This window comes from Bubalus kerabau, chromosome 1 (assembly GCF_029407905.1).
Source record: "Bubalus kerabau isolate K-KA32 ecotype Philippines breed swamp buffalo chromosome 1, PCC_UOA_SB_1v2, whole genome shotgun sequence".
Taxonomy (NCBI): Eukaryota; Metazoa; Chordata; class Mammalia; order Artiodactyla; family Bovidae; genus Bubalus; species Bubalus kerabau.
The window spans coordinates 226104784-226127913 of record NC_073624.1 but is presented as its reverse complement, the minus strand read 5'-3'; the positions used below and the strand labels follow the sequence as shown (position 1 = coordinate 226127913).

The following is a 23130-nucleotide window of genomic DNA, read 5'->3' as shown; positions in this document are numbered from 1 at the left end:
AGCCAGCACCTTTGTTCATTTCACCGTCAACACCCCCCGCCCCAGCTCCCCCGCACCCTCACCCCCCGGATTCTTACCATATCCGCTTAACTAGTCTCTCTGCTTCCACCTTTCCTGTCTACAGTTCACTCTCAACCCAGCAACCGGAGGGGTTCTGATTACAACACAAGTTAGATCATGTCAATGCTTCTGCTCCAAGCCCTATAACATGGTTGAAGTCACATTCCTCATTATGACTGAGCAGATTCTGAATCTGAATCCCTGTTACCACTCTGGCCTCATCTCCTACGAGCCCCCTCTCACTTCCCTAATCCAGTCCTCTCGGCCTTCATGTCAGTATGCTCCTTCCCCGGGGCCTTTGATCTGTCCTCGCTGTTCCTTGGGCCTGGAAAACACTTCCCGCATCCCTCCATTCTTCCTTCTCACCGCTCAGCCAGCCCACCCTGACCAGACTATTAACATTGTAGTCACCCTCACATAAATTCTATCCCCCTTTCCTGACTTATTTTTTCTCCTTAGACCTTATCATCAGCATACCATTTATATTCCTTACACGTCTATTTATTTTCTGTCCATCCCACCAGAGTATAAGCTCCAGTGGGCAGAGATTTCTGTGTATTTTGTTCACTGGTGTTTCTCCAGTGTCTAGAAGGGTGCCTAACCTACTGTGCTTAGTATATATTTGCTAACTAAATGGATTAAAGCATCAGTTATAGGCATCCTTAGTTTGCCTTTGGGGATTTTGCAAATTTCTAACAAATTCCAAGAACAACTGAAGGGAGTAACTATGACCCTCTATTCCAACTTTCTGGCATGCAAAGAAATCTTTTTGCCTGGATCTATTGGTACCCACACTTTGCCTGTATTCTATCTAGAAAGGGGATTCGCCACCTCAATAAAAGCAAGTGCAGTCTTTTATTGAACCAGAATCTTCTAAGTTGTATTCACTGGTTCACTGTCCCCTGAGGGAACCAGCCTACTTCCTGATCTACACAGTCTATTATGGTCTCTCTGACCCTTGTCTTCTGCACTCAAAGAATCCTAGTGTCTTTCTAGGTTTATCTAGTGATGTAGCTTCTATTTCCTCACCATTGCAGCCCTCCTCTGGACACACTGCCCACCTACAGGAAGGTTCCCCAAACTGGCCATATATGACTCCTGCTCTGACCCCCATAGAGAACAATGGGATTGTCCCTTTCCTTGGAGTTATGACTCTCTGGTATGTCATAAAGGTAGTGTTTATGTGTGGTAAGGGGCTTGGTACCTTGTGATAGGCTTTGCCTGGACTTATAGGGGGTGGGGGTAGCACCTGGACTTACAGGAGGAGCCATGGATAGTTTTGGGGGCCTCTGTTTACTTGTGGTTGTATGAGGTGGCTGGACAAACTGTGCAGCAGTGCAATTGATGCATGTGCCAGAGAATGAAAAAGGTTGGGAAAGCTGTTTGGAAGGAAGACCTGCAGGGTAACTAGCACGTGACTCGGGGGTTGGATGTATGGGTAGTGGTCTGAGTCACGAAAACCCTGCCTAATGGCACCACATCCTGGGATGTCTCCTAAGGTGCTCCCAGAGGTCTTCTGATCATTGGGCTTTCCCCTTGTTCTATGATTATGGAGTGTCTGGGTGAAGACAGTGAAGTGCGATTTGTGGGGGTTGTACAGTAGAACTGAAGTCTAGCTCTTGAGCAGGCTGGTTAACTGCACATCACTTTCATCATCTGTAAAATAACACCCACCTATTGGGATACTTGAGCATAGCCAAAGAGTTAAAAGATGCAAAAGTATCAATACTTGTAAAATGTGAAGAGCTATTTAAAAGATAACCATTTTACTTTTTTTTTTTTTAATTAAGCATTAGGAGGATAGTGAAGCAAAAATTGTTTCTTAGCCCACACTCTGAAAGGATTGAGTCTTTCAGCCATTCAACTCAGAGATGGACTCTGGCCTAGATGATCCAACCCTCTGATGCCTGAGATTGGAGAGGACGCACCTGAAAATGGGGATGACATAGTTGTTGGGGAAGATGCCAACTCGCCCGGTCATCAAGGAGACGCCCCTGAGCCAGCCATCCTGGTACTTGCCCAGGACCCTGACGCCCTCTCCCTTCTGTAGGTCCAGTTCGTCTGGTCCACGGGCTGAGTAGGAGTGCAGAGCTACAAACCTGGGGAAATACAGGGAACTGGTGAAGGATGCTGGTGAGTGTGCCTAGTGGAACCAGCAAAGGGTGAAGGGAGAGGAAAACTCAGAGTCCTAACCCAGTGGTTAGCACTAAACATCCTTTAAGAATTGAAACCTCACTATGTAAGGCAGATGGAAATGGTGGAACCTTGTTGAAGTTGCAGTGGAGGGGCCCAAATCCCTGCCCCCTCCATCTCCTCACTCCTCCATAGTGTGCTCTGAAGCTCCAAGTCACTCACTGAGGTCACATCAGTATTTTGACACTGGGGAAACTAGCTGAGAATAGAGAAAGGAGTTGGTGACCAGGAGTCAGTGGCAGAGTCGGGTCGAAAGCCTGAAAGTGATAGTTCTATCTAGGATGCTTGTTCACACTGCTTAGAGTACCCTCAAGACAGTGGTCACAGCCATCAAGGTTCAGGGAACCGAGGGGTCAGCATAGAAGCCTCTCTGATCCATTTCCTCTCCTGAGGGTAGTGACGTGTCTGACCCCCAAGATGCTAGCTTAATGTAGGCAGGAGATGGACATGGGGAAGTAGGAGGCAAGGGTTAATTTCAGTGTTTTGGCACACAGTGGAATGAATATTGGCTGCATTGTGGGATGGAGAAAGATGGGCTTGAAACGTGGTAGAAATGTTCTTGGGTTGGAGCAGTGATTTTCCACTCTGAAGTCCACAGAGTAGCTTGGGTAGATAACATCCAGGTATGAGCTGGGGAATAAAGACCCTGGGGAGTAGTTCGGCTTTGGAAGGAGAATAATTACCCAACTAAAGGCATTAAAAATAACCCACTTTGGCTTCCCAGATTTGGGGTTAAAAGTGTATGACTTCGAGCTGGACAGACGCTAAGGCAGCAGTTTCCAACCTTTTTGGCGCCAGTGGGATGGTTTCAGGATGATTCAAGTACACGTTCAAGTGCACAAAGTACATTTATTGTGCACTTTATCTCTATTATTATTATACCAGCTCCACCTCAGATCATCAGCATTAGAGCCCAGAGGTTGGGGACAGCTGCTCTAGGGACTTTGAGGCACTGAAAGGTTTTATCAAAGGGGCTAGGAGAATGTTCTCATCTGCAAGATTTCTTTCCCTCCTGAAATGTTATATTTATTTCTCACTGATAAAGCAGCATCTACTGATGACCAAGCATTGTGAATCTAAAGAAAGACAACAGAAATTGCTCAGTACCCAATCTCCCTGTAGGGTTTTGGTACATAATCTAGTCTCTTTCTGCTTTTGTAAAATAATGAGCCAGGATGATGTAGTTCGGTAATTTGTATTTTTCATCATTATTTCCTTTGGACATTGTAAAGGAAGGGAAGCTGTTGTTTCTCTGCATGGGATGGTTGGGGATGGGGGATGCTCGATGAGAGAAGGATGGCAAAGATGACCGCTCTGTGCCAGGACCAGGAGTGGAGGGTTGAACTCATTATTTTTTTTTTCTTACTCACATGTTAGCTGAGAGGTGTTGCTGGGAGCCAGGAAGACTGACAATGGCCGTGGAATGTCCTGGGGAGGCAGGTGCAGGGTGATAGGTGCTGACCTGCAGAAACAACAAGCATTAGGAGCCAGAACCACAGCAGAGCTGCTGCATTCTGACGCAACTAAAAACCAACAGGCACGCCCAGCACCACCCATCGTGTGTCTTTTTCTCTGTGGTTTGTGGCTGTGGGCAGAGCAGAGTGGTGGTGGATTGGTTTATGGTCTGTTGGGGTGGTATGCCAGGGTCACATTCCAAAAGACTGCTCAGATAAGGCTTGGGATGAAGGCCCATTCAATTTACAGTCAACAGAGCACTGTCAGGCTCTTCCTTATGTTCCCCGAGCCCCTCTCCACCCATTTTCTAGTGCACTCACCTCCCTCTAAGAAAACCTGTTCTCGAAAAATGATATGATGGCTAATGTTGAGAACACTCGCCAGGCAGTTTTAAGTGCTTCATAAGTATCAGCTAGTTTAATCCTTATTAAAGGAACTATTATCATCCCTATTTTTGGATGAGAAACTGAGGGAAAGAGAAAAATCACTCAACTAGAATGAACCAACATTTAAAACCAGGTACTCCAGGTCCTGAGCCCACACTCTCACTAATGTTAGTATTTACACACACACACACGCGCGCGCACACACACACACACACCCCCCAGTTTATCCTGTGACTTAATGATGGTGAATCTGCAACCTCTTCACTTTTCCAGGCTGAAAGAGGGAGCAAAAATTCTAAAAGCATCTGGAAATTGCTAACTATCCTGAGGCTTCTCTTATTATCTAATGTCTTACCTTGCTTATTTTCTTCTCAGCACGTATCAAAGACTGTGATTGTTTCCTTGTTTATTTACTGACCATCCCCCATCACTAGACTACAAGTTCATGAGGAAGGGACTATGTCTTGTTTATCTTTGTGTTTCTTATATGCTTAATATGTTACTTGTAACTTAATGAATGAATGAAAACATCTTTCTACCCACTACACCAAATATTAATGAAATCTCCATGCCATCCAAAGTAAATACATTCAACCAGTCTTCAGTTATCTACCTTTAAGTGATGATAACTACATATATGTGCCTTTTTAGGACTGTGCTTTGTGGGTACAACTATTATTTGAAGAATGTGTGTTTGAGCAGTTGTGAATCCATTACTGAGTATGTATGTACAAGTGTGTATGTTTATTCAGAACCTGTGACAATTGTATGTACATGTTTGATGGCACTGGTCTATTGTATGTCTTATTATGTTAATGCACGTGGGTCAGATAAGCATGTATGCTATGTGTGATATATGTATGTATGGTTGTGAATGTCTATCTGGAATTCTGTATGTATGTCTATGAACTCTAGAGGTGTGTGCAAGAAGGCATGGACATAGTTTTGTGTGTGTGTCTGTGCCAATGGTTGTATAAATGTTTGTATGGTTGTGTATGTATGTGTGATGTTTCAATTCAGTTATAGGATCAGAAAACCATTCCAGTTAGATAGTAAGAAGGGTTGGCAAGAGAATAGAGAAATCTAAACCCTCATACAGTGTTGGTGGAAATGTAAAATGGTTCCAGCCCTTTGGAAAATAGTTTTGCAGTCCCTCAAATAACTCCTAAAGTTACCATATGATTCACTAAGTCTGACATCCAAGAGAAATGAAAACATACATCTGCACCAAAGCTTGTATGTGAATTTTATAGCAGTATTATTTATAATAGACAAAAGGTGGAAATAACCTAAATGTCTACTGGCTGAAGAATGAATAAAGAAAACATGGTATATCTACACAATGGAATAATATCTATAAAATGGAAATTATTCAACCACAAAAGAAATGAAGTACTGATATATGCCAGAACATGGATAAACTGTGAAAACATTATGCTAATTGAAAAAAGCAAGACACAAGAAACATTACATAGTTCTATGTATATATCTTAAATGGGTTAAATGTAAAATATATTTTATGGTATGTAAAATATGATATGGTATATAAATTATATTTTAATAAGCTTTTTAAAAAGTCCCAAACCATATGATTATCTCAATACATGTACGAAAAGCTTTTTATAAAGTTTGACACCCATTATGATAAAAACTCTCCAGAGAGCATTCATAGAAGGAACATACTTCAACATAATAAAGGCCATATATGACAAACCCACAGTTAGCATCATATTTAATGGTGAAAAGCTGAAAGTATTTCCTCTAAGATCAGGAATAAGACAAGGAGGTCCATTCTCACCACTTCTGTTCAACACAGTTTTGGAAGTCCTAGCCACAGCAACCAGAGAAAAAAAGAAATAAAAGGAATCCAAATTGAAAAGGAAGAAGTGAAACTGTTACTGTCTGCAGGTGACATGATACTATACATGGAAAATCCTAAAGACTCCACCAGAAAAACTACTATAGCTCAGAGCTCATCAAGAGCTCTAGTAGTAAAGTTGCAGGTTACAAAATTCATATACAGAATTTGTTGCATTTCTATACACTAACAATGAAAGATCAGAAGAGTTCAGGAAACAGTCCAACTTGGTGGGGAATCAATATTATTAAAATCACCACACTACCTAAGGTAACCCACAGATTCACTGCAATCCCTATCAAAATATCAAAGGCAATTTTTTTTTACAGACCTAAAATAATTTAAAAATCTGTATGAAACACAAAAGACTCCAAATAGCCAAAACAATCTTGAGAAAGAAGAACAGAGCTGGAGGGATGACAATCCTTGACCTCAGATTACAGTACAAAGTTACAGTAAAAAAAAAATGGTACTGGGACAAAAACAGACACACAGATCAATGGAACAGGTTCGAGAGCCCGGAAATAAATCTACGTACTTATATTCAATTAGTCTATGACAAAAGAATCAAGAATATACAATGTAGAAAAGACAGTCTTTTCAATAAATGATGTTGAGAAAACTGGACAGCTACATGTAAAAGAAATCAGAACATTGTCAAATACCATGTACAAAAATAAACTCAAAAAGGATTAAAGACCTAAATGTAACACTGGATACGATAAAACTTAGAGTAAAATATAGACAGAAAACTCTTTGATATAAATTGTACCAATATTTTTGGATCTGTCTCCTAAAGTAAAGGAAATAAAAGCAAAAATAAACAAATGGGACCTAGTTAAAAAAAGTTTTTGCACAGCAAAGGTAACCATTGACAAAATAAAAAGACAGCCTACTGAATGGGAGAAGGTATTTGTAAATTATATGACCAGTAAGAGGTTAATATTCAACATATATAAATAGCCCACACAACTCAACAGTAAAAAAACAAAATGATATGATTAAAAAATGGACAGAAGAATGGAATCGACATTAAATGCAGATGGTAAACAGGCACATGAAAAGATGCTCAACGCTGCTAATCATTAGGGAAATGCAAATCAAAACCACAGTGACATATCACCTCATACCAGCCAGAATGGATCACAAATAACAAATGTTGGTGAGAACATGAGGAAAAGGAAACCCTCATACACTGTTGGTGGGAATGTAAACTGGTGAAGCCACTGTGGAAAACAGTATGGAAGTTTCTCAGAAAATTTAAAATAGAACTACCATATGACCCAGCAATTTGACTCCTGAGTGCATGTCCAAAAAAACCAAAAACATTAATTTGAAAAGATACATGCACCCTAATGCTTACAGCAGCATATTGTACAATCGCCAAGATACGGAAGCAATGTAAGTGTACATCAACAGACGAATGGACAATGAGCATACGGTACATACACACGCAGTGGAATATTACTCAGCCATAAAAAGAACAAAATTTTGCTATTTGCAGCAACATGGATGGACTTGGAGGGCATTATGCTAAGTGAAATAAGAAAGAGAAAGACAAATACTATATGATATTACTTAGTACCCTTTTCGCTGTATAACTCTATTATCCAAATCTCACCACTGCTACTGCTTTCTTGTGATTTTTTCAGGAAAATGTACGTCTGCATATACCAACATCATGTATCTATACCTGTTTATTTTTTAATTTATAGGAACATGCCACATTATGGACACTGTTCTATTGCTTTTTCCTTGTATTAATACATTTTTAAGATTTGGGGGGCTTCCCTGGTTTCTCAGTGGTAAAGAATCTGCCTGCAGTACAGGAGATGTGGAAGATCCCCTGGAGAAGGAAATTGCAAGCTACTCCAATATTGTTGCCTGGAAAATCCTATGGACAGAGGAGCTTGGTTGGTAGGTGACAGTCCATGGGGTTGCAAAAGAGTTGGGACATGACTTGGGGACTAACAACAACAATAAACAGTGGAATATAAAAAATACAACAAACTAGTGACTATAACAAAAAGAGAGCAGACTCACAGATACAGAGAACAAACTTGGGGCTACCAGTGTGAAGAGTGGGGAGGGACGATATAGGGGTGGGGGAGGGGGAGTGGGAGGTACAAGTTATTGGGGTATAAGATAGTCTACAGGATGTATTTACAACATAGGGGATACAGCCAATATAACTGTAAGTGGAATATGACCTTTAAAATTTTATTAAAAAAAAAAAACAACCTTAGACCATTCCTTGGTCATCCATCTGAAAGTCTCTAATACTTCATAAAGTGTTGTGAACTTTGCAATCAAACATTGTCACACTGGTTCCCTCAAACAAGCTGCCGGCTTTGGGCTAGGCTGCTCCTCCCCTGCAACTGGGCAAGATATAATCCTTCTGGGATTGGGAGAGGTTCCAAGGGAGAGCCTCGTTATGTGAACAACTAATCTTATGTTTGTGAAGGCTGTTGCATCACTGATTAAGCAGGATGAACTTCACATAACACCTGTGACTTTCCATTGTTATGCTTGAGTAAAAAGTCCTACGACCCATAAGCACTATTAATCATTTACAGAGGAGGAAGATGCCAGAATGCAAAGAAAACCATCCTTCCATTACACCTAAAGAAGTTCTCTTTTTACTTCTCTAGGTCTTCAGCTGGAGAGATGGGTATTTTACTCCTAATTGGAACAGGGAAACCTGCCAGAACTGAAATCACTGGGTTTGTGTTGGATTTCTTTCTGAGGTGAAATGGGAAGGGAGGCCAGATTTTCAGTTTGAGGTGTCAGGGAGGAAAAGGGAAAATACAAGTGGGGAAGGAGAAGGAGGGAGAGAGGGAGACGGTGGACAGCTCTGAGAGTGGGGGAGAGAGTCAGAAACTGGGACAAAGACACATGGGGGAAAGAGAAAGATCCAGGGGGATAGAGGAAGGAAGAAGAAAGGGGAGATTAAAACTGGGGAAACTCTTATAACTCATTCAGAAGACAAATAACCCAATTAAAAGATGGGCAAAAGGGACTTCCCTGGTGGTCCAGTGGTTAAGAATCCATCTTGCAATGCAAGAAATGTGGCCTTGATCCCTGGGTGGGGAGCTAAGACCCACATGCCACAGAGCAACTAAGCCCATGGGCTGCAACTACCGAGCTGGCGTGCCGCAACCAGAGAGTCCATTTGATGCAATGAAAGATTCTCCATGGTACAACAAAGACTCTACATGCCCGCAACTCAGACCTGCTGCAGCCAAATGGATTTTTTAAAATGAGCAAAGGACATCACAAAATATTGAGTGGCCAGTAAGCACATGGAAAAATGTTCAACATCAACAATAATCAGGAAAATGCAAATTAAAACCGTGAGATACTACTACACACCTATGAGAATGGCTGAAATTAAAAAGACTGACCATACCAAGTGTCAGTGAGGGTGTGGAACAATTAGAATTCTTATTTGCTCCTGGTGGGTGCCACAGGACAATGAATTGGCCATTTTTATTAAAGTATACATTTAGCACACTGCAATCCTACTCACAGGTTTTTACTTAAGAGAAATGCAAACGTATGTCCATACAAGGATCTGTACAGGAATGTTCATAGCAGCTTTATTCATTTTAGCTAGAAGCTGAAAACAACCTGAATGCCAATCAACTGGTGAGTGAACAAACTGGGGTACAAACACCATGGAAAACCCCTCAGCAATACATGCAATGATGTGGATGAATCTTAACATCATCCTAAGTGAAAGCAGCAGGACACACAAAACTACATATTCTGTAGTGATAGGTTAAGAACTGCCAAGAGCCAGGGATGGGGAGAGATGATTCATTGCAAAGGGGCACAAAAGGGAACTTTTGAGGGTGATAGAAATATTCTATATCTCGGTTTCAGTAGTCATCACATGCCTTTTAACATCTGCCAAGTCATTGAGCTGTACACTTAAAATCATTGAACTTTATTGTATGTAACTATAACTCAATAAAGCTGTTAAAAAATATGACTATATAATCTAGCTGGCAGGAAGTGACCTTAGCTTGACCCAGCCCAAGCACTGGAATTAGTCAGCAAAGGATATAGGGGTGATAGGTTAACCTAACAGTGGGCTAGTGATCCTCATATGTCAGGGGGCCACCTGAATATGGGAAAAATCAAATGTGGATACCTAGGGATCAGACAGAGGTTCCATGAGTAAGGTGAAAACAAAAATGAATGAATGAATGGAGTAAGAGCGAGATAAAGCCAGGGAGGAAGGACAGCCAGAACAAGACAGAGACGAAGGCCCCACCCGGTAAACGAAGACAGCCGGGTAGATGGCCAGCTTCTGAGGAAGGCAGGTCTGTTCCTGTCAGTGGTATTCAAGACACAGGCCCAGCCTGTCTGAACGAAAGGGCCTCTGGTGGGTGGTTTCCTGAGGTCACTTATGACCTCAGGTCCCCATGCCACAAAGTGTTTGTGAGGCTACCTTTGTGGTCCTCTAGGCTCTGGTGCTTCCTGGGGTAGGATCCGGGGATCTGAGCAGGATGAGAGAAAGTGCTGGTATTTGAGAATGTAGGTGGGAATTTCTGCAATGATCTAAAAGCATTTTTTCCTTCTTTTGAAGGAAGTGATTCATTGAAAAGATGTCTTTATCAGGAGCAGAGGAATGCACAGCTGTGTGGCCTCTGGGCGTTTTCAGGTGTTAAGTAAGGGAGGAGAGGGGGCTCGGGCCTGGCTGGAGCTGCTGCAGCATTGTGCTGGCCCTGACCTCCCAGATCTGGGACTCAGCACCCTTGCCCAGGCCTCTGGAGGCAGCTCTAGCCTACTCAGGTATTTGGCTCTGCGGCTCAAGCATTTTCTGGCATATGTGATCTTGGGTAAGGATCAAATTCTGTGGCTCCTCCATTTCCTCATCTGTAAAATGGGAGCAATAATGGTATTTCTCTCCTAGAGTTGTTATGAGGATTGAATAAAAGAACTCATGTGTATTATTTAGCACAGTGTAAGTGCTCAATCAGTTTAGTTCAGTTCAGTCGCTCAGTCGTGTCCGACTCTTTGCGACCCCATGAATCACAGCACACCAGGCCTCCCTGTCCATCACCAACTCCTGGGGTTCACTCAAAGTCATGTCCATCGAGTTGGTGATGCCATCCAGCCATCTCATCCTCTGTCGTCCCCTTCTCTTCCTGCCCCCAATCCCTCCCAGCATCAGGGTCTTCTCCAATGAGTCAACTCTTCGCATGAGGTGGCCAAAGTACATACAGCTTATTTAAAAAAAATTTCTTTTATTGAAACAGAGTTGATTTACAATGTTGTGTTAGTTTCGGGTACACAGCGAAGTGATTCAGTCATGTGTTAGTCACTCAGTTGTGTCTGACTCTTTGTGACTCCATGGACTGTAGCCCACCAGGCTCCTCTGTCTATGGGATTCTGCAGGCAGAAATACTGGAGTGGGTTCCCATTTCCTTTTCCATGGCATCTTCCAAACCCAGGGACTGCACAGGGGTCTCCTGCACTGCAGGCAGATTATTTACTGTCTGAGCCATCAGGGAAGCCCTATTCAGTTATATATAGAGATGAATATATAGAGACATAAATACATGTGTGCATGTGCTCAGTCTCTAAGTTGTGTTTGACTCTTAGCGACCACATGGACTGTAGCCTGCCAGGCTCCTCTGTCTATGGGATTTTCCAGGCAAAAATTCTAGAATGGGTTGTCATTTCCTCTTCCAGGGGATCTTCCTGACACAGGGATTGAACCCACATCTCCTGCGTCTCCTTCATTGGCAGGCAGAGCCTTTACCACTGTGCCACCTAGAAGTATTCTTTAAAATTCTCTTCCATTATACGTTATTACAAGATGTTGTATAGAGTTCCTTGTTCTATACAGTGGGTCCTTGTGTTCTCTTTTGTATATAGTAGGGTGTATATTTTAATTAAATATTACTTATTTTGGTCTACTAAGAGATTAGCTGCTGTGCAGGGTGTGGGTGGTGTGGGTGGAGCACCTTCTTTTATGTGACAGCCCTGCAAGGTCTTGGACTGACAGCAGGACCCAAGAATGAGGTGGGGGATGGGAGTAAGCAAGCCTCCTCTCGTCTCTTCTAGAGGAGCTTTCAGGTCCCTGGCTTTCCAAAATATGTTTGCTGTCCCCCACCCCAACCCCTGCTGTGGTACTCAGCTTCCAGGGCTCATGCCTCTCAAGAGCTTGCAGGGCATGGGGTGCTGTCCTCCTCAACAGAGCGTGAGCCAGCCCCTGTGCTCCAGCATCTCAGGGTGCCCAGGAACGAACAAGGGCCTGAACCTATGGAGTGTTCACTCAGGGCTGGAAGAAGCGCTGCATTTTAGAGACAGAAAATTAAGTATTATATGGTAGTTTCTATACCACCACTATGGAAAATCTAGAGTTGACCATTGAACTTTATAGAGTTAAAAATTCATTCTACTCTTTTATTACGAGAGACTTGAGCCATATTCAGCAGCTGCAGTGTGTGGGCCATACTTGGTCCTCAGCACTGGAGCTAATGGAACGACCAAGACATATAGAGTTCCTTCCTCAGGTGGACCTCACCCCGTATACTGGGGAAGGAACTTAAACCCACAGTTATATAAACATAGCACATGTTGGCATGGGGGATAGGGTGGGGCTCGAAGTGCTCTGGGCGCTGCTGGGAGAGGCTTGCCTTGATCTCCAAGAGGTATTTCACTCACACGCTGTGATTCCAACACTAACTTGTGATACACAGGCCTCATTTTTGTCATCCTCATTTCTACAGATAAGCTGAGATGGAAAGATGATGTGATTTCCAGGCCATCAAGTGGGTGGTTAAGTTGACACCAGGAGGCCTTGTAAGTGCTGACCACGGTTAGCACTTGGGGCTTCCCTGGTGGCTCAGCTGGTAAAGAATCCGCCTGCAATGAGGGAGACCTGGGTTTGATCCCTGGGTTGGGAAGATCCCCTGGAGAAGGGAAAGGCTACCCATTCCAGCATTCTGTCCTGGAGAATTCCATAGACTATTCCATGGTGTCGCAAAGAGTCAGACACGACTAAGCGACTTTCACTTTCAAGGTTAGCACTTAACTCCATGTGCCTAGAGAGCTCATGTCTGTGAGGCATGCTTGGGTATCCCAGGAAAAGCCTTCTAGCTAAATTCAGCGTTCTTTTTTTTAAAGAAAAATAATTGTATTTATTTATTTATTGGCTATGCTGAGTCTTCATTGCCATGTGGGCTCTTCTCCAGTTGTGGCAAACAGGGGCTGCTGTCCAGTTGCGGTGCGTGGGCTTCTCATCTCAGTGGCTTCTCTTGTTGTAGAGCACAGGCTCTAGAGCACGAGTGTTTCAGTAGTTGCAGCACGTAAGCTCAATTGTTGAGGCTCTCAGGCTCTAGAACACAGGCTCAGAAGTTGTGGTGCATGGGCTTATTTCCTCTGTGGCATGTGGGATCTTCTCAGACCAGGGATTGAATCTGGATCTCCTGAATTGGCAAGAGTATTCTTTACCACTGAGCCACCAGGGAAGCCCTCAAAGTTCTGTTTTTAGAGTCACAGGTATGTCATGTTCCTGGTGACTACTGTTCCTGGCCAGTGTCCCCTGTAATATACAATAGATCTGGAGACAGGTGGACTATGAAGTGCTTTTTTTTTTTTTTTTTTTTTCTTCTTCATTCCCTGGCAGAAGCGAGATCCTTGCAGAGTCAGAACTTCATTTACCAGACTGCTCCCCTTCCTTCTCTAAGCCGGTCTCAGAGCCAGCCCAGCCTGCAATCCCTCCCTGTTCTGGATGAGCAGGGAGCAGCTGCCCACTGCTATGATCTGTCCTGAGAGTAAAAGCATTGTCTGAAAAACAGAACTCACTCAGGAGCTGGCAGCAGGTTGCTTTAGGTCCACCTCTAAAAGTATCTTCTAGGGGACTTCCCTGGTGATCCAATGGTTAAGACTCCTTGCTCCCAATGCAGGGGATGAGGGTTTGATCCCTGGTCAGGGAACTAAGATCCCACATGCTGTGAAAGTGAAAGTGAAGTTGCTCAGTTGTGTCCGACTCTTTGAGACCCCGTGGACTGTAGCCTACCAGGCTTCTCCGTTCATGGGATTCTCCAGGCAAGAATACTGGAGTGGGTTACCATTTCCTTCTCCAGGGGATCTTCCCAACTCAGGGATGGAACCCGGGTCTCCTGCATTGGAGGCAGACGCTTTATCCTCTGAGCCACCAGGGAAGCCCCTACATGCTGTGAGACATGGCAAAAAATTAAAGAAAAAAAATTAAAAATGTTTTCTAAAGTACATAGTGAGGTCAGTAGGGGTAATCCTGTGTAATGCTGTGAAGACAACTCCATTTCCATCTTCCAGGAAGTCATCAAAGCTTAGAATATTCTCTGTGATCTGGCTCCTGCCCCGTGTCCAGCCTCACCTTCCTCCCATCCCCCTCCCCCTCCCCCCTTCACTTCCTTCAGCCGTGGGTCTTTTTTCAGCTCCTTGAGCAAATCACACTGTTTCTGTCACCCCTGCCCTTTCCATACCCCCACCCCACCTCTCCTCTTTTATGTTCCCTTGTTACTGACAGTTAAAAATTTTATGTGGATATATATATACACACACACACACACACACACTATGCATAGAAATGTGTATATAATTTTTTTGTTATTTAAAGAAGAATAAGAAAACTAACATCTGCATACACCACCACCCAACTCACAAAACCGAATAAAAACAGGAATTGAACACTGTGCTTAGAGGCCCTCTGTATATTCCTCTATAATCAGATCTCTTCCCTCCTCCCAGAGCTGACAATGCAGAAATTTAGCTAATGGTTCCGGCACTTTTCTGTGCAACTTTTACCATGTGAGAATACATCCCTAAACCATATGTTGTTGAGGTTTGCCTGTTTTTCTGAACACAGGGCATATGGACGCACATTGCGTGTGTTCTTCTGTGACTTGCGTTTTTCTGCTTTAACACTAGGGTTTTGTGGTTGGTTTTCACTGCTGTCCCATATTTCACCATATGCACCTACCACCATCTAATCATCCTATCATTTCTGTGGCATTTGAGTGATTTTCAGTTCAGGGCTGTCCTGAATGATGTTGCTAGGAACATTCTTGTGTATGCGCCCTGTGCACACGTACACGAGTTCCCCTAGGATCCATTCCTGTGTGTAGAATTGATGGGCTGTAGGGTAGGAGCCTGCGCAGTTTTATTAGGCAATAACAAACTGGTTCCCAGCGTGCCTGTAACAATTTACACCTCCACCAGCAGTGAATGACAATTCCTGTTACCCCAGTGTGTGGGAATGCTGAGCTTTTTAATACCTGTCTGTGGTGGATGTGAAATGATATCTCATTGTGGTTTCAAATGAATTTCTCTGAGTACTAATGAGCTTGGGTTCCTTTTTGAATGTTTATGGGCCATTCTTGTTTCTTATATGAAATGCCTGTTCATTTTCTTTGTCTATTTTCCGCTTCTCTTGAGTTATTTTCTTATTAAGTCATGGAGTTCTATATTTTAGATATGAATTTTTTGTAGCTTGCATTTTTTACTCTGTGGTGTCCTTTGAAGAGATGAAGTTTTTATTTTTAATAGTCAAATTTACAGTATATTCCCTTATGGTTTATACTTTTGAAGAATCTTGAATACGATTTTTTTTATCCCAAGGTCATAAAGATATACTTCTATATTGTCTTCTAAAAGTTTTATAGTTTTGTCTTTCCCATTTAAGTCTTTAACCCACCTGGAATTGATTTTTTGACAAGGGAGGAATCCAATTTCATCTTTTTCCACATGGATACCCAATTAACCCAGCACCATAGTTCATTCCTCCCTTCTGATCTGCAAAGCCTGCTCTGTCATAAATCAAGTCTTCATGCTGTATCTGTTTCTAGGTTCTCCAGTATGTTCCATTGGTTTAATAGAATCTTTATGCTAAATCCAGGCCATCTTAATTCCTATAAATTTAAAATAAAATTTGATATCTGATAGGGTAGGTCCCATTCTTCACCCTAACCAAATTCCATCTTCTTTCTTAGAAGTATCTTGGTCATTGGCTTTTTGTCCTTCTATTTGAATTTTAGAATCACCTTCTGAGTTCCACACAAAGAGTCCATTGGGATTTGAATTTGTAAAAAAATTTGGGGAGAATCAACATCCTAAAAACCATCAGTTCTTCTATCCAAGAGCATAATTCTTCATTTATTTTAGGTCTTCTTTACAATTTTATTTAAGTATAGCCGATTTACAATCTTGTGTTAATTTCTGCTGTTTAGCAAAGTGATTCAGTTATACATGTATGCATTCCTTTTCATATTCTTTTCCATTATTATCACAGAATATCAAATATATTCCAGTTCCCAGTGCTATACAGTAGGATCTTGTTGTTTATCTGTTCTGGATGTTGCACTGGCTAATCTCAAACTCCCAGTCCTTCTCTCCCCAGACCTTCTTTCGGTCTTCTTTAATGTCTTTTGGTAAAGTTTTATACATTTTCTCCAAAAAGGGCCTGCATATCTTTTGTTGGACTTATAAACTGAGTTGCTATGGTAAATGATATATATCTTTTTAAAAAAAATTATTTTTCTGTGTTTTTATTTTTAGAATACAGAAATGCAGTGAACTTTTTTGTACTGATTTAAGGCAATGGCAACCCACTCCAGTACTCTTGCCTGGGAAATCCCATGGACAGAGGAACCTGGTAGGCTACAGTCCATGGGGTCACGAAGAGTTGGACAGGACTGATCAACTTCACTTTCACTTTTCACTTTCATGCATTGGAGAAGGAAATGGCAACCCACTCCAGTGTTCTTGCCTGGAGAATCCCAGGGATGGGAGCCTGGTGGGCTGCCGTCTATGGGGTCGCATAGAGTCGAACACGACTGACGTGACTTAGCAGTATGTAGTAACTTTGCTAAGTTCTTATTTATTCCTAATACACTTTTCTAGATTGTTTTGAATTTTCTATATAGACAATAATATCATCTACAAATAATGACAGCTTTGTTTCTTCTTTTCAAATATTTGGCCTTTTACTTTTTTTCCCTATCTTCCTTCCTATCTTTCCTTTTTTTCCAGGTGCTCTGGGAGGGCCTGTGTTGAGTTGAAACATAATGGACATTTTATTCTTTTTCCTAATCTTACAGAGAATGCCATCAACATTTTACCATTATGTATGATATTTGCTGTAGACTATATAAATTCTATTCATCATATTCCCTTTTACTTCTAACTTGCTAAGATTTTTAAAATATGCATAATGAATAGCTATAGATGTTTTATCAAACCCTTTTCTATATCTGTTGAAAAGGTCTTTTTTTCCCTTTAATTTGTTAATGAGATAGATTATATCAACTAATTTTGTAACATTAAACTAACCCTTCAGTCTAGGGAAAACACCAACTTAATCATGGTATATTCTATTTCCAGACATTTTTGGGTTTGGTTTGCTAATAGACACTTGAGGGGTTTTGCATCTATGTTTTTGAGTGAGGTAAAACTCAAATTTTCCTTTCTTATGTTGTTGTTTTCTGTTTTTTTTTTTTAATATTCAAAATAAATATTTTTATTTATTTATTTATTTATTTTTTTGTTTTCTGGTTTTTTAAATTATGAATATCTCAGCCTCATGAGATGAGTTGGGATATACTTTCTTTTCTTCCCTTCTTTAGAAGAGTTTGTAAAAAGTGAAACTATTCCCTCCTTGAAAGTGTGAAAAACCTCACATGTAAACCTGTCTGGGCCTGGGGTTTCCTTTGTGGGAAGATTTTAAATTTCTTTAATGGTTATAATACGATTCTAGAGGGTTGCCAAGAGCTGTGTCCCAGATGTAAAATATTTTTCATAAACCTTGTTTGCTGAAGATAAATTCCTGCTTAATTTATTTGCCTACTGGCCTCTGCCGGGGCTTCCCTTGTGGCTCAGCTGGTAAAGAATCTGCCTGCGATGTGGGAGACCTGGGTTTGATCCCTGGGTTGGGAAGATCCCCTGCAGAAGGGAAAGGTTACCCACTCCAGTATTCTGGCCTACCGAATTCCATGGACTGTATAGTCCATGAGGTCGCGAAGAGTCGGACATGACTGAGCGACTTTCATTTTCACTGGCCTCTGCTGGGGAGAAATGTGGTATCGGAATATCTGTATAGAAGCTTGGAAAACCACAGCTGATGTGGTCCCCCTCACTGTCAGTTCAAGCCCTTAGCATCTCCAGGGTACCACCGCATTACTCAAGAAGAACCCCATGGGGACTGTCACTGGTTCGGTGGATTTCTGTTTAACTCCTTGAGACACTATGGGGGCTGTCTGAGCTGAGCTTTAAATTTGGCAGTCTAACCACTTGTATGAGGCTCAGGCATTTTTCCTCCCAGCCTTAGTTTCCTCATCTATAAAAAGAGGCAATGACAGGACCTACATCATCAGATTCTCATAAGGATTCAATTGGAAAGTGCATGCAAAGTACTTTGCACAATGTTGGGCTCATATGAAAAACCCGCCAAACTGTAACATTGCTACTATTATGAGAAGGGAGACGTACAAAGCAGACGTGTGAGAAGAAGCGGAAGACAGGACTTTCTCTATGTTGGTAGGTGCCAGGGACTGGGCAGTGGGAGGTGAAGAGTGGGGAGGAGGAATGGGGAGTTAGTTTCTAATAGGGATAGTTTCAGTTTAGGAAGGTAAAAAATTGGGGGGATAGATGATGGTGAGATTTGCATAATGGTGTGAATGTAGTTGGTGTCACTGAACTGTACAGTTAAATATGGTTAAAACAGTATGTTTTCTATTATGTGACTCTTACCCCTTTATCATCATAAAAAACATCAAAAAAGAAGAAAACAGGACTTTCTCAATGAGACTGGATTTTAAGGAGGAAATATTCTTTCTCTGGGACTCAAGGGCCAGCTTCAATAGTCCAGATTGCCTTTGAGAAAGACCCAGTGATGGGTGACTAGTCTTGTACGTGGGACATGTATTCAGGAGTCTGTTTCCTGACGCTGGACTGGGCTGTTCTCATGCATGCTGAGGTTCCAGTGAAGGAGGGCTCTGGCACCTCTCGACTTCTTGAGAAAATGCAAAAACAACCTAGAGAAGTGGATGGGGAGGGAAGTGGAAGAGAAATTTAAGAAGAGGGGGGACATATGTATATTTATGGCTGATTCATGTTGATGTATGGCAGAAACATCACAATATTGTAATTATCTTCCAATGAAAAATAAAATAAAATTTAAAACAAACAAAAAAACCCCACACCTCAAATCAGAAAGTCAAAATCCTCTTTTTTAAGTTGAGTCCTCTATTTGGGCAAAGATGTCCCCAGCTCCGCTACTCCCCCTTCCATTTTTGACCTCATGTCCTCCTGAGCCCAAAGCTTGCTGCCTGCAGGGCAGGATTTTCGTACCAAAGCGGAGTCTGATAACTTGAGTGCCTTTTGAAATGCTGGGCTATACCAAAACCTTAATTACAGCTCTTGCCCTCCTAGTCATACAGTCCATTTGAAGAAGTAACTGCTTGGCAATAATTATAATTAAATCCTCTCACTGGGCTTCCTTAGGGGTATAAAAATCTAAACAAGCAAAGTTCCTCTTGGGTCCGCTGTGGGTCCTCTCATGGCCTTTATTCACAGGAGATGCTTGTCAGGCATCTACTGAGTACCAAACTTTGTGCCTGGTCCTGGGGATGGATGACAAAGGCCACTGCTCACCAGGATAGCACAGACTGAATGAGAACTCTTCTCTCTGTCCTATACCTGGGTCCTGCCCTCACATCTTTCAGACAAGAGCATCCCAAAGAGGAGCAATTTCTGAATATCTAGAAATTCACATGTTCACCCTGCCTCTGATACAGATACCATGTCTTAGAAAGTGGCTTTTTATGATGGAGAGAATGGAGCAGACAGTTATTTGTTGAAATAAGAAAAACAGACCCACAAGGAGAGCTAGAAGGAGAAAGTAGCAGACGAAGATCAGTCAAGAGACAACCTGGCATCACTGTACAAAACGTGGGTTCTGAATGCAGATTTTCCTAGGTACAGCTCCCCACTTTACTACTCTCTCAGCATGTGACCCTGGCGAAGTTATTTTACAAGCCTGGCTCTAAATTCCTTCATCTGTTTTAGGTGAGGTTTAATAGGATTTTCTCTAAGGACTGTCAGTGTTTATAGGTTTACTTTGGGGGACTCTGTTGGAGAAGGAAATTGAAGCAGGACTTAAAGGAAAGTTAATGGTTAAAAAAAAATTTCCTTCTAAAGAATTTAGTGAAGGGAATTCCCTGGTGTTCTGGTGGTTAGGACTTGGTGCTTTCACTGCCAAGGGCCTGGATTCAATCCCTGGTTGGGGAAATAGCATCCCAAAAGTGGTGTGGTACAGCCAAAAGGAAAAAAAAAAAAAATCAGTGAGCCCAGGAATCATGTGACAATGTCAAGTTCTCTTGGCATCTTCAGAAAGCTAATTACTTGCTACATATCCATTGTCTCATTATTTTAAAAATTTCTCAAAGGATATCATAGCAACCTTAATGGAGAAGGTTTTAGAAGAGAAAATTTTAGAAGAGAAAAATGGATATTAAGAAGAGAAAAAAGATAATCACTCACTACCCCTCCACATTATTGAAGTAGTTGTCTTTGCTACTTCTGAGTAATTAAGTCCCCTTAGTAAATGAAGGATTTACAATCTTAGAAACCATAGGATCTAGAGCTGTCATGGTACCCTGGAATACTGCCTGATGTATTTTGGTTGACAAGTCTACATTCCTCTTCTGGATTATTGTTACAGGAGACACTTGGGAGACCTCTGATGTGGTTGTCACCTAACAATTTTTCCTTCCCATGAGGTTGATAGAATGTAGTTGTAAAGTCCACCAAGATCCAGAGGCCCTTTCTTGAGACAAGCTCAGGAATATACAGTGAGTGAAAAGAACATGTAGGATTTCCAGAGCAGGACTTATAGCCCCTTTCTGGACAGCGTGCTTGTTGGCTTTATAAGATTCTGTAGAAATCAGGAGAAACTTGTCTACTACAGTCTCAACTTAGATTTCAGAAGTTCTGGTTGTCTGCCCAGAGGGCTTAGTCTGTGGTGCCTCCCCTGACTTTGGCGCAATTCTGTGTGTCCTGAGTGGACCACACCAGCTTATAACCCCAGGCTGCTTGCACAACTGATGGACCTCACCTTTTAGGGCACTGCATCCAACAGGAAATAAAGGGAGAGCACAACCTTTCAGACAAATTCCATTTCCAGGTATCATATTTTCATCTCATTGTGGTTGGAAGGAATGAAATCATGGACTTGCACTAAGAAGGAGGCCCTTGCTTAGAACAACTGTCAACTTATTGGGTTTTCCAGCCTGTAGAACAGTGGCTTAGCACTCAATAAATGTCTGCTGAGTCTGCTTCCAGAAAGGTCCATGTCTGAACCATCTGGGAGAGACGTGAATACACTATCCTCCCAACTCTCTTTTCTGTTGGCATTTAGAATTTGTTAAAACCAAACAAAAGAGCCATATATATTTTTTGGTGTGTGAGGGGGAAGTTTTACTTTTTGTTCTTTATCTTCTCTTGACGTTCCTTAGCTCAGCCTCTTCTCACACACTGAGTCTCAGTGTCCATGGAATTGGACTAACAGGCCTCCTGTACCATTTGAGGATGAATGTCTGATGCCTTTTGATTGTTAAGCCTTCTGAGTGTTTCCAACCTTGAGTGAGGCAATGAGAGATGGGTTGAAAAGAAGGCACAGTCTTTCCCCTGAAGGAGTGTCTAATCTCACTGAGATAAGATAGAGAACACCACAACAGTTCTTGGAAATCACAACCACCTAAAGGGCTAATATTTAAATTGCTTCCTAGGGATAACCCATTCCTAAGGACCCTATTAGCTCAAGTCCTCTTCACAACACACCAAAAGGCTAAGTATTAGGCTGGTGCAAACATTGTGGTTTTTGCTTTGTTGAAATTTGCTGTTCAATATTGGAATACATTCTTAAATAAGTGCAGTATTGTTATACGTCATTTTAATGTGCATTTCTTGCTTCATGTTTTTTGCTAATGACTTATTACTTGCTGTTTATTTTATATTTATTTTAGAGTATGGTAATGATGTTAGACAAAAAGCAGATTCGAGCGATGCCGGGAGCTGGCATATTGCATATTGAGTGCATATTGCATATTGAGTGCAGCACTTTCCACAGCATCATCTTTCAGGATCTGGAATAGCTCAACTGGAATTCTATCACTGCCGGGAGCCAGCGTGAGGAGCTCCACCCATGACAAAGGTCATGAGGAAGGAGGCTCGGCATAGGCAAAGGCGGGATCGAGCCTCAGGAGTCCCCCTGGAAATTCTCGAGCATCTACCCCCCAAACCAGAGTCTGCCTACTTTCTGCTTTGTGCTCTCACCTACACCTCTGACTTTATGGGGAGCTGTCCCCCACTACCTCTCTCTGAAAAAAAAGAGTTAACTTACAGCTCCAGTTAATAAAGTTCCTGGGTGTGATAGTGTTTCAACCTACAAACTCCTTTGGAAGTCCTCTAACCTGTCTGAATAGGTTTTTCTGGCCACATGTGATTGCTCAGAGCCTCCCAACTGTGAGAGGCAGGAGATGTTCTAAACTGTCTAAACACAGATTCCTTTGAGCAGTTAAAAGATTGATTAGAAATTGTATTGGTGAAGGGATTTTCACTTGTTGGGCCAATGTTTGCTGCTAAGTTTCCATATCCCTTACCTGCTGTGTCCCTGGCAGTGTATTGATTAATATAATTGGTGTAAGTAGTAGCTTTAATGTTTGTAACCTGGGACCCTTGAGTTAATTCTTTTTCTAGTTGTAGCCCACCACACCTTTGCCCTATAGGAATGCAACTTTAATGCTTTTGGAGGGTGGCACTTGACTAATCACCTTTAGAGAAAAATAAGTTTTCTGAAGAAAGGGTCTTAAAATGTTAACAGGCCTCCAGGCCAGAAGATGATGCAAATCACCTAAACTTTTGCATATGATAAGTTTGCACGAAGAAAGCCTGGCTTACTGCATGACTCTACCCCTTCCCCCATGCATAACTTAAGGTATAAAAACTACTTTGGAAAATAAAGTGCGGGCCTTGTTCACCGAAACTTGGTCTCCCCATGTCGTTCTTTCTCTTACCTTCTGGCTGAATTATTCAGCCTCTTTTCTCCACTGAATTTCCTCACTGAACTATCCTTATTCTATTACTCTTTATATGCTTAATAAACGTTTAATTAAGCAGTTG

At 42.0% G+C, this 23130-nt stretch overlaps 1 protein-coding gene and 1 long non-coding RNA gene across 5 annotated transcripts in view; one reads left to right on the top strand and one right to left on the bottom strand.

Moving 5' to 3' along the window:
- The window catches only part of SH3RF2 (SH3 domain containing ring finger 2), a 151714-nt gene that overhangs the window by 32084 nt on the left and 96500 nt on the right, over positions 1-23130 (bottom strand). For all 4 annotated transcript variants that reach the window (XM_055557146.1, XM_055557137.1, XM_055557155.1 and 1 more), the window contains 2 exons: positions 3624-3715; positions 1989-2159 (listed from right to left, as the gene is read on the bottom strand). In XM_055557146.1, the coding sequence (XP_055413121.1) occupies positions 1989-2159; positions 3624-3715 (263 nt within the window). The remainder of the gene's footprint in view (positions 1-1988; positions 2160-3623; positions 3716-23130) is intronic.
- LOC129634836 (uncharacterized) lies at positions 2110-3807 on the top strand. The gene is made up of 2 exons (XR_008705933.1): positions 2110-2193; positions 3631-3807. It is a non-coding gene; the product is annotated as an uncharacterized LOC129634836 (long non-coding RNA).